Below are 12,384 nucleotides of genomic sequence, written 5' to 3' on the forward strand. Positions count from 1 at the left end.
GGTTTAATGTCGGAAATGGGCTCGCATATTTCTTTAGCTCGAAATTCCAGTCAGACATAATTAAAATGTTGGAAAGAACATAAAATAAAGAAAGTATCTACAAAGTTCACAGTGTGGCATTACTCATAAAAGTATCAAATGAGCTAGAGACAGAAAAAAAATCCCTGCAAATTAAGCTATTGCTTCTCTGAAATATAACAGATGGGACAAGTAAACACCGTCATCATTTGGTGCTCCTCGCTACAGGGGTTAAAGATGTGATAATTGCGCGCATTCTTCTGCTAAGGGAAATATGGCATCCAAGGCACGCGAGTTAGCGAGGAGTGGGTTGTTAAAAGGATGGCGCATTTTACAAAGAGGCAGAAGATTATGCAAATTGACCCTGAAAGACATCGCGGTAATACCTCATGCGGAGTAAATTTGCCACCTACGTGCTCACAGCCACAAAAGTGCAATCTGTTCATCAAACATGAGAGCATTATTTATTTTTCAGAGCCGGGCACATAGTAACAGTGTTTATTCGTCAAACATAAATAATTTGACATTTTTACACTCTGAACAGAAGGCCGACCATGTCGCTTATTTATGCATTTAATTCATTCTGATTTTATTTTTTTTGCTTTATGTTGAGTAGCAAACTGTTTTGCCTTCGACTAAGACATTGTTGAAGAAATGAAGTCCATATTACTTGACCACAAAGAGTGGCCTACTTTATGTTTGCAGAAAGAATATAAATTACCCGAAAATGATATTCTCAACGCCTGTCAGATTTTAATTAGGAAAGGCTGGTTTGCGATTTAAAAGAGTCTGTATCTTAGAAGACATTATTAGTATACCCCTAAGTGAAGAAATATTGCTCTTTATGTTAAAAATACATGAAATATATAATTTAGGAAAATGCCCATGAGCTTTCCAGTGTACTGTGATAGGCGGCTTCGCATTTGACGCTATTTCTTCGTAGGCCTATTTGGTAGTTTCAGGCTAGCCTGTATCTCTGCATGTTTTTTAACTAAATTTTAAAGGCTAGACTGATGTCTGCAGCTGCTTTATTAAAAAAAAGTCCAGTCATCTTGTATATGGAAAAGCTGTACCCCTGATAGCACTCTTGGTTCTACAGAGAGTATTCATATTTCATAGTAATAATGTGTCTACCTCAGGTAGAATCCAAACTTAAAAATAAAAAATAAAAAAAAACAGACAGCATAACTTTAGGCAAACAGTTTTTTTTTTTTTTTTTTGCTTTTGGTGACAGTTGCTTGAAGCCTAAATCTATCTAGTGAAGTATTCTATTGAATATTTCTTTTGCTTTCTCCACCTCTAATCTCTCCTAAAAGAAGTTGCAATACAGAACCAAGTGATGGTTTACTGTTGCCATTGTGTACTGGTTTCCAGTATAGTGTTTTCATTGGCTATACAGCTTTACTGATGCTGTTATGGGGTGGTGCTTCTAAGTTCCATCATTGCTGTGAACCAATCAAAAGACTTTGCTGTCCGCAGCAAAAGTCTTCTGTCTGGTTCAAATCAGTGAGTCATTGAACAGACCATTGCAGCTCCCCCCATTTAGGGGTCAGGGTGCCTCACTTTTTCATCCCAAGTTTTAATACATTGACACATGAATTTGTCATCCCAGGGCTTCAAGCAACCAGGCAGTGACATTTTCAGAAGAAAAGTACAGTACTGCCCTGTATTCACAATAGTGCAGTGTTTATTTGTAATTCTGACATTTCCTCCTGATGAATGTAGCTGTGTGAATCTGCGCCCAGCAAGCTGTGCTGAATTTAGCACTTAATTGCTTTTTCCACCATTGTGGTGGAATCAGGCCTACGACTTTGGGCATAGACCTGCCCATGTTTTCTTTATAGCCAAGTGCAAACCAAACATTGGCACCACAACCTATCTGGTCCTGGCATGCTTACAAGTAGCCATTGGAGGAGATTGCAAACAGTATGATGGAATCATGCCATCCAACACCAAAGCCTTTGGCCGGGAGAAAACATAGCCTCAGTTGTCAGGCTTACAACCTTATGGTACTGTGAGCCTGAACAGGTTGGCATTCTGATGCAAGTTTGGCTAAATTCTACGGCTATGCTTTGCTAATAAACCCAAGGTCTTGTTTTGACAAGTCATGATCTTGTGTAGGTGGAGCTCCATTTGGAGGAGGTGATTTAAGCCAACTCAACCATTGACCTTTAATGTAATACTGGCTAAAACTTGGTAGAGCCAAACAGATTGCTAGAAACTAATCACGCAAAAATGTAATTTCCCTTTCCAGAACTTTGAGAGAGAGGAGTCTGGGGAAGTTTTTGGTCTGTGTTTTTTCATCTTTTGTTCACATTGGTGCCATTTCTGACTAGGGTCTATGCCATCTAGTACTGCTCCTCTGTTATATGTGCCAGTGCTTGTAAGTTGCTCTAGTAAGAGTGTCTGGTTAGTGCCTAAATGTAAATATAAATGTAATTCTGTAATATCCACTGATTTGGTCGATTTGGTCTGATTTAGGTAGCAGCTATGTAAATTGCAGCTTTCCAGTGCAGGAGCTGTGTAGCTCAGCTGGCGAATGGCAGAGCAGAAAGAATCATGCATGCATCAGAGCACACTTGTGCACCTCTGATTGGCTGAGAATGTTGCAGTGATGCGACAGGGCATACAGCTCTGGATGTAAAGACCAAATTTGTGAAGAATAGAAGAAAAATGAATTAAAAGTTGTTTTTCAGAAGTAGAAAAACAGCAGCTACCCCAGAGAGCCATGTCAACAAGGTTGTCCAGCAACAGTCTAGCATCGCTCAGCTCAGCATGGTCCCTGGACAAGGGATCAGAAAATGGCTGCCCAGCACTGCGTTCAACAGAAAGTTGCCATCTCCAGTGGATCGGGTGAGTGGGAGTCTGAGATTATTAGCGTTCCCTTGCTCTGTTTTGCCTCTGAGGGAGAAGCCAGCAGGTTCCGGCAGCTGCCTGCGATTCTTTGTTCATTTCTGTGACAGAACACCTGTTGGGTGTGTAGCAGAGAGGCATGTGGATGATTTTGAGGCGGCAGGCGCTATTTTTACTATCGGCTCAATGAGAGCTACGGTGCATTCCTCAGTCTAATTGAGAGTCTACGCTACGCCGTCCTCCAAATAAGAATGATGCAGAACCGTCCCTGATAAGCTCTGGAAACAAGCCCATCTCTGAGGCATATTGATTCTTGTCAGATAGCAAGAAGCAAGCATTTGCATATCAATACAAGTAAACAAGAAGGATGCCATGAATTTTGTGGTTTTATAAGATATTCTAGTTCTGTTCCTCTTACTGTTATAAAAAAAAATTACCAAAAATAATCGTCTTCATTTAGTAAAATTTTTGATGTTTGACTTGAATAAGTCACAGCTTCTCTCTCCATCCTGTGGAACATACTGGATTTCTGCCTCCAAGTAAGCTCAGGCCCTGATTCTATTTGACTTTTTCAAACTTCATTTCAACTGAGGGATGCATTAATCTGCCATTTCCACTGCTTGTTTAGTCGGCTCTGGATGAGGCATTTTTTCCATTTTTGGAAAGACTCAGGTATGTGACATTGCTATAGCGAGCAAACATATTGGGAAAGGTCGATCGATTTACTCCCAAGGGTCACTGCAAATCTAGAAGACACAGGTGGATAAGATTGAGAGACTGACCTGATAAAGCATGGTATAATTTGGCAGGGTTTGCAGTGGGGTCCAGGACACAGATCCTGTAACACCAAACTTGACTCAGTGACATACAGTGGCCCACAACAGACTGCCGTTAGTCAGCCAGAATATCACAGGGTGACACTCCAGTTTTCTGCCAGCAAGCAATTGTGACAAGGTGAAGATCCGCCATAAAAAGAATTTAAAATAGTTGGTGAATGGTTCTAGGAAAACATCTGTAGTGCCAATTTTCAAAACCATGGCAAATTGACCACTGGCAGCCTGATAATTGCTTGCTTGCATGGTAGCTGGATGGTCAATATAATTATTCTTCCACTTTCTCATGTTCCTCCAGATGTTTTTCTGTGCTGTCAATGATGAGTCCATCATGCATCCTGTTAGTGGAGATGCTGTGTGGCGGCGCTTCAGTGGCCTTTCTTATACTCAGATTTGATGGTTGCTGTGAATTCATCACTTTTCTTGCTGACACAGATCTGAATACCTTTGCGCATTAACATTAATATTTAAATGCAGACCAGGTTTAGTGCCATGCAGATTTCTAGGCCAGCAACCTGCCTTCAGCTGAATGCACACATTTTACATCAATACTTAATGGCAAAGAGCGCCGATCTCTCATACCCGCCCCGTCAAACCACATATGTTCACCAGCTACAGTTAATATCACAGACTATCTGTCCCATTTCACTTTGAAATGGTAGTGGCAAATTCATAATAAATTAATGCAAGGGGAAAAGCTTTGAAACAACAACGTTTTTCTGCATTTATGCAATGGTTGGTACTCACCGAGTTTTATATTTTTGATACAGAGTAGGTGTGAAGATGTGGTACTTCATCTGCATTCAATTTACAAAGGCATTAGTCTGTGCCTGATTATAGAGGTGTCAGCAAGAATGTGCAGACACAATTTCATTACCATTCCAAATAGCCATGTTTTATATAATACACACTACATGGCCAAAAGTATGTGGACACGACATCCAACATCTCGTCCAAAATTATGGGCATTAATATGGAGATGGTGTGCCCTTTTCTGCTATAACAGCCTCCACTCTTCTGGGAAGGCTTTATACTCGATGTTGGGGCATTGCTGAAAGGATTTGCTTCCATTCAGCCAGAAGAGCATTAGTGAGGTCAGGCACTGATTGGGCATGTCGCAGTTGGCTTTCCAATTGATCCCAAAGGTGTTGGATAGGGTTAAAGTCAGGGCTCTGTGCAGGCCAGTCAAGTTCTTCCACACTGTTCTTGACAAAAACATTTTTATATAGACCTTGCTGTGTCCCCGGCTCATTGTCCTGCTGAAAAAGGAAAGGGCCTTCCCCAAACTTCCCCCACAGAATTGTCTTGTTTGCTGCAGCATTAAGGTTTGCCTTCACTGGAACTAAGGGGCCAAGCCCAAACCATGAAAAACAGCCCCTTTTAGTCATGTAGTCCATATACTTTTAGTCCTATGGTGTTTACGAGCTGGACTATGTGAAGGATGTATTTCCCTGTTTGATGTTAATGGGAGACGTCACTGATAGTTGTGAATGGAAATGAGCTGCCGTGCCCAGCCTGTTTGAAAACCCTGTCGCACTGCCGTTGGGTTTCCCCAGAGCGGGCGGCTACATGCGCTCCTGCTGGGTCACACGCAGGCCCATCTGTGCTTCTTATTCCAGTTAGTTTGGAAAAAAAAAGAACTAACTCAATATCAGGGCCAGACCTGTGTTCAAATATGGGTCAGAATTATTCTGACTCTTTTTCATGCTTGTTACATTTGAAAAATGCTCAGACAGATCCCCTGAGAAATGATTTTGGAAATCTGCTGGAATTTTCCTGGTGTCTACGGGGTAACTGATGACTGTTTATTGAAGTATTTCTCATAAAGTGACTGACCCAGGTCTGGCCAGTTCTCCTTCTGCAGTGCGCTGTCAGTCAGACCCTGAGCCCCAGTTCCCTTCTCACTTTGAGCGGGAAAGGGGAAGCAGGCCTTTCTTTTCCTCTTTATTCAGTATGGGTTTGGGCACGTGAGGGAGGGGGGAGGAGAGCACACAAAGAGGAAGGGGATTGGGAAGGGGGTGGGGGGATATAGAAAGCTGACAGAAGAGAGCTGGGAGAGCACTCCAGCCCAGAAGAAAGCTGGAGCCCTAAAGTTTCTCCCCATATTTGCCCCGGATGAATGGGCTTTTCAGGGCAAAGGAATGGGAGAGAGGCTCATTCATCAGGTCTGAATACTGAGAGAAAACCTTGTGACTGTGAAGAGGTGTGTGTGTGCATGTGTGTTTGCGTGTGTGTGCATGTGTGTGTCCGTGATTGTGTGCGTGCGTGCATGCATGTGTGTATGTAGAGATGTGTGTGTGTGTGCATTTGTGTGTGTGTATGTGAAAGAGAGAGTGTGTGTCTGTGTTTCCATGTGTGTGCGTGTGAAAAAGAGTGTGTGTCTTTGTTTGCGTGTGTATGTATGTGTGCGTCTGTGTGTACGTGAGTGTATGCGTGTGTTCATGTGTGTGTATGTAGAGGTGTGTGTCTGCATTTGTTTGTGTGTGTGAGAGAGAGAGAGTGTGCGTGTGTTTGCGCGTGTGTGCACTTGTGTGTGCGTCCGTGTGTGAGTGTGAGTGTGTGTGTGTGTGTGTGTAGAGGTGTGTGTGTGTGAGACAGAGTGTGTGTGTGTGTGAGAGTGAGAGCGAGGGAGAAAAGGAGGTATGGGGGTGGGGTGTCTGATTAGACCCTTGGCCAGTTCTGTTCAGGGTTTCTGCCGCACAAACATCAATCCTGCTCTTTTTTCTCTCTCCAAAGCCTTTGAACTACAGGAGACAATTTCTTCACCATAAGCTCCGTTTTAGAAATTCTCTCAGAAATGCATGAACAAATGTGCTATTCAACATTTGAATTCAGCCCTCTTTTTTTCTTCAAAGGCTGATTTTTTGATCAGATAAAAAAATAGTGGATTAGTGAAAAATAGATTTCAGTCTTCTCTGACAGCATTACAAGTCTATTTCTGTATAAATTGACTGGCAACAGCTCATTCGCTTAAAATTTCAGCATGAATCAAAACAAACCCAAACAAACAAAATAAAAAAATAATAGCAAATGGCCGAAAACAAAACTCTTGGAGAGGCAGAAAAACAGCCCCTCGTGCGTGGCTACATAAAAACGGTGAATTTCTTTTATGCTCAGTCCTCCGTCAGCTTCCTCTACCCTGGAGAGAAAACAGGCCCAATTAGGCACGGATAAACAGCATTTTGGAATAAAGCTTTTATAATGCTTAAGTGGTACAAGTGGTGCTCCTTAATTTTTTATGCCTCTTTGAGTATACCTAAGTATTGATGTTAGGCCTCCCCTGGTGGTAGAAGAAAAACACCTGAACAATGAAACGCCATAAATGGCTGGGAGAAAGCAAATGGACTCTGACATCATTCTCGGAGCGTGCAACACGCTTGTGTAAAATTTAAATTCGGTTATTTAGCGAAGGCAAAATGTGCAAAGCGCTCTGGAGTGGGGGCAGATAAACAAAGCATTGGGTATGCATAAGTGCCCACGTTTACCTGCTAAAAGCTTTAGCCCAAGAGAGGGTCCTGGAACGCCGCGGCTAACATCCACCCCCCCAGGGACTCTCTGACTGAGTGGTGGAATGAATGGAGGCGCAGCGCTGTGTTATACTTCATTTATTTATTCCAGCGTATCTGGGTGCTGTGGGGAGACCTGTTCTTTTACTTTATGGTGCATGTCTGACTGAGGCGCACTTAAAGGATAATTAATGAATGAATGAGTAAACATGCTAGAGAGGAGGGGGAATGGGAGGGAGAGAGTGTAATGAGAGAAAAGTTAAGGGAGAAAGGAAGGGACAGAGAGGGGGAGAGAGGGAAACGGAGAAGAAGAATGAAGCTGAGCCATAGATAATGAAAAAAGAGAGTTAGTATGAGAATGTGAGAGAGAGAGAGAGAGTAAGTATTTGTTGTGTGTGCAGGTGTAATTCTGTAGGTATGGTGAAGCTAAGCAGGATGACACTCTGGCTGGTATGCAAGCTCCCAGCCTTGCTGAAAAAGCGTGCATCCTGAGGACACTAACGTAGCATGTGATGGAGTGGCAAATATGGCACTAAATCTGCTGGTCTGTCATACACAATTAAGCACACTCATGGGTGGTGGGGAGATGGGGCCTGTTTGTCATTCCCTTCCAATGAGAGTACGAATGGTGAGATTGTAGGAAATTGTGTTTTTGCAGTTATATGTTGATATTTACTGTATTGAACAAATCCACACTACGGTACAGAAGTGTCCTGACTGAGATGTGATCATATTAACCCTCTGATAATGATGGCATAGTAACAGACATAATATATGTGATATGTCATCACAATTGTTGAGGATTAGGACTAAGATGAGTGCCTAGTGGTACATAAAGCCTAGATCACAGCAAATTATAACAGCAGATGAGGCGAAACTGGCGAGTGTAAAGAAATCTTTGAATGGTACTGGGTAAACGCTACATAGTCCATATAAAATGACAGCTGGCATATTAGATCAAGGGGGTTCTCCCACGATCACTGGGGACAGATTACTCATGAATCTCAAGCAGGGGTGTTAAAGTGTTAAGTTAAGCACATGTCTTTGGCCAGGGTGATGGGACCTGGGACCTGGGATTTTTGGAGGGGGCGGGGTGGGGAGGGGTGTCCGGTCTGTTCAGTTGGGCAGAATGTAAAGATGTAGGGCATTGAAAGCAGCTGCATTCTCAAGAAGCTGGACACACACAAAACCAACAAAAATGTCATAACTGAGAGAGGAAGAAAGCAGTGTGCTCCTAAATCATCATTGGAAAGTCATTAGAAACCTGGCAGAGAGAGGGGCACAGATTGCGAGTAGACGACACAAGAAAAGGCCCTTTTCTCCCCTCTGCACAATGACAGTAATGAACTGGAAGGGAAGGGGCGGGGCCATCCAGCACATTTCCATCATATTGTCCCTGGAGCTCCGCCCCCCTCCCCTGCCCCACCCCCTCTCTCCCGCCCCTCGACATTTATTCGTTACTGTGTTGCGATGTGTTAGAATTTTATTCACGTGTAGTTAACCATTGTCAGAGCGCTGCAACATTTTATCTGTCTGACCCTTACCCCTGGCCATATGTTGATGGAGAGCCTGTTTCTGGAGCCAGTGGGAGTGGGGCATCTGGGCCCAGGCTGTTTCTGTGTACTGTACTGCACAGCTGAACGGTGTTAATTGCTGTCTCGCTTTTAATGTACTTTCTGTTCTCGCTACCCACACCACCCACCCCCGACGGCCTATTTTGAACTTCTGTGCTCTGCGCCCCTGTTCTCCCACCCCTAATCATATCTTTATCCAAATTCAAGGCATGTCCAGCTCAGACAAAGCAAACTGCAACCCTTCAGAATACAGAGAGAGAGAGCAAAATAAAGACAGAAAAAGGGAATGAGAGGGATTGCAAATAGAGATAGAGAGAGGGGAGAGAGAACCAGTTTGCATTCATATAGACCCCTTACTGACAGAGGTGGGGGTTATCTGACCCCAGTATAACAGTGTTTTGGAGGATTGTAGGGATTGAGGGTGAGCTCAGGGTTTTGAGAGCAGGACAGACCTAGCCCTTTGGAATTTGCTTTGGATGAAAATTCACAAGCCCCCCCCCCCCACCCCCTTCCCCCAACTTGAGGCGCGTTTGAAAACTTGTCATGCAACAGAGTGCGTCTGAAGCCCTCACGGTCCGGTGCGTTTGGATAGGGGATTGAGGTGGGGGTTTGGTTGTCAGTGCCAGATTCTCAGATGAGATCCCCTCTTGGTCAAGGAGAGGTGGGATGTCTGAGTGCGTCGGCCCATTTTCACTGGATAAATTGAAAAGTGTTGGCAGAAAGATGGGGAGAAATAGCATTCTTTCCTACTCTTTGTTTTTGGGAGTCAATTGCTGTGAGACGGAAATCTCAAATTGCACTCCTGGAGGGGCACAGGTTATGTGGGTTTAGCTCTGGTCCTTAGAGAGCCACAGTAACTGCAGGTTTAACTCCAGTCCTGTAGACCTGTAGTGTCTACATGTTTATCTCTGGTTCTGGCTGGCCATAATGAATGCAGGTTTAACTCTGCCACAGCATATACAAGTTTAACTGCAGTTCTTAAGGGCCACAGTGTCTGCAAGTTTAATGTTGGTCCTGGAGGGCCAAAGTGTCTGCAGGTTTAACTCTGGTCCTGAAGGGCCACAGTGCCCGAAAGAAGATTTTCTTTCAATTGGCTGCCAATTTGGGCCTTGGAAACTCTTTAGCCAATCAGTGAATTAAATAAGTTGGAATGTTCAAACCACACATTTCATAACATAGCAGGGCTAGTCACAACATGTGACTGAGGAAGCAGAATCTTCAGCCATCTAAACGTACAAAAACTGTCCAATTAACCACAAAGAATAATCCCCGGAACATACAATAATTGTGGCAGTGAAAGCCAAGCAGCCTTTCTGTCTTTGTGATGACTGGGAGAGTAAAAAAGACAACAGAAATAAATAAATAAAAGATGAAAAAGTTCTACTTCTCCAGCTCAGCTTGTAGAGAAATGATCTTTGACAACAAGGCAGAGATTTTCTTGTAGTGGAAGGAAGCAGGAAGGGAGAAGCCTGAGGATATGATGTGCGGTGAGAGGCGGCGTGTGGCTGGAGGTGTTGGGCCTGAGGAGGGGAGGGGGGGGGGGTGGTGGGGGTGGCGCAAGCGGGTGTAATTCATGGAGCTGCAGGAAATAAACAGGAAGCAAAGGAAGTTATGAGGTCTGACAGAACCCCCCCCAAATCAGTATGCAAGTCAGATCCGTTTCCGAACTAGCACCAATCTGCTATAATACCTGCTCCAAACTCCTCTGACCACAAAACCATTTTTAATCATACCCCGCACACGGCCCCACACTGTTTAACCACACCCACACCATCTCTAACTGCAGCCACACACCATGTCCACATATACAGCCACACCTGTGTCCTCATATCACACTCATCTCTAATTACAGCTGGTGCCATCTCTGATCGCACACACACAACATCTCTAACCACACCCCACCTACACCCTCTGTAACTAAAACCCATTCCGACCCCACGGCCATCATCTCTAATCACATCCGCACAGTCTCAGAGCTACGCTGCAGGAAATTCAGGAGGAATAAAGCACTCTCTGCCGGGCTCCATGTGCGGCCGTCCAGGGGAAAGCTCTTGGAAAAAAGCACGTTACCCGCAGGAAACTATATTAGTGAGCGCTAAGCAGGCAGGCTCCTTCCTTTGTGCTGGAAATCTGAGCAGATTTAAAATAAGAAGTGTAATATTTACTCTGCCCCAAAAATAGCTTGGACAGCTTTTGTGAAGTGCTTGCAGTGTAGCCTCTGCCTGAGCCTTTTGGATCAGAGGAGAAGACTTACAAGGAAAACACTAGAGGGGGGAAACCATGGTCTTTCTGTACAAATACACCAAAGCAGGAGTGTGCTAATGAGAGAACCAGCCAGCGCTGGAAGGGAAGGAGATTTTTCTTACGGTTTTAGAAGGGAGGAAAAAAAGAAAAAGAATGCGCGGCCAAGGGTGGTCAATCAATATCCTTCCTCATCTCTCCTATGTCCGTCACATTGATTATGTGATTTCCACTGCAAGCCCACTGACTGCAGGACAGCCGGGCCTCTTTGCATTGTGGGTAGGGGTTGAAAGGTGCCTCTTGGAAAAAAAGTAGGATCCTCTCAGGTGTTAGGAATTGTAGAAAGCAGGTTGAAATATTAAACCGCAATTTCTTCAGCGCAAACGACTTAAAACAGAAGTCCCACTGCTCTACAACCTCTGAGTTGCTGAATGCATTCATAAGGCACAGCAAGTGCTACTAGCAGGAGCACAGAAAGATATCTGTTTATAAATGATGGATTGCAGTAAGGCAGTACACAATTTCCCTGTTGTAGAAAATAATAGAATCAGTCTTTATGGTGATAACTTTTGTCCTTTTTTGCACAGGCGTTTGAAAGGACGGCACATGTAGCCAAGGACACGGCACACAGGAAGAACCTTATTTTTCAGCTGAAATTAAATATTCATTGTATTTGTGAGAGGAGGTTCATTTCAATTTTATGGTTCCAGATTTTTCTAGTCATTGTGTAACATGGCTCACGGAGAGAAGGCCTGCAAAGCAAAAAAAAGTCATTATTTCTTTGAACAGCCGAGTGTGAGTTTTAACATCCAAAACCCATCTTTTTATCATTTGTCTAGACAGTGTTTCTGTTGCTTGTCTGGAGAGACTTTCAATAGAAACTGTTGTTTCATATCAATGTCAGCTGTGCATATTAATTTATTCCTAGTTTTCCGCATCGTAATTAGATAAAGCATTCATCTATGAATTCTATCACTTCTGTGCCCATTTTTCATGTACCTGGTATGTGAAAGATTTGTTTGATCCTTACCTTTAACCCATCTAGGGAATTTGGGGCAAGAACATGCTGGGAAACATCCAGAGAATTATGGGAGGTTCTGTGTAGTCTGGCTTTGTAACACTGGTCACGGTGTTGTGGTCTTCATACTAAAGTCACAGACACACGTTGATTATTTATTTACTTTAATTAAGCCAAAATCAGACATCTAACAAGTCCGTAGGAGATGACCCCTTTCCCATTACACACACACACACACATACACACACACTCGCACACACACACACTCTCACACACCCACGCACACATGCACACACACACACACAGTTGGCCTGTGTATAATGTGTTCACAGCCTGCTCCT

At 43.7% G+C, this 12,384-nt stretch overlaps 1 protein-coding gene across 1 annotated transcript in view; it reads left to right on the top strand.

The window, feature by feature from the left end:
* LOC118214213 (protocadherin-8-like) overlaps window positions 1-12,384 on the top strand; it is a 48,459-nt gene that overhangs the window by 20,018 nt on the left and 16,057 nt on the right. Inside the window, exon 3 of the mRNA XM_035393934.1 lies at window positions 2,715-2,871. Coding sequence (XP_035249825.1) covers window positions 2,820-2,871 — 52 coding nt within the window. The 5' untranslated portion in view covers window positions 2,715-2,819. The remainder of the gene's footprint in view (window positions 1-2,714; window positions 2,872-12,384) is intronic.

Source organism: Anguilla anguilla, chromosome 15 (genome assembly GCF_013347855.1).
Source record: "Anguilla anguilla isolate fAngAng1 chromosome 15, fAngAng1.pri, whole genome shotgun sequence".
NCBI classification, from domain to species: domain Eukaryota; kingdom Metazoa; phylum Chordata; class Actinopteri; order Anguilliformes; family Anguillidae; genus Anguilla; species Anguilla anguilla.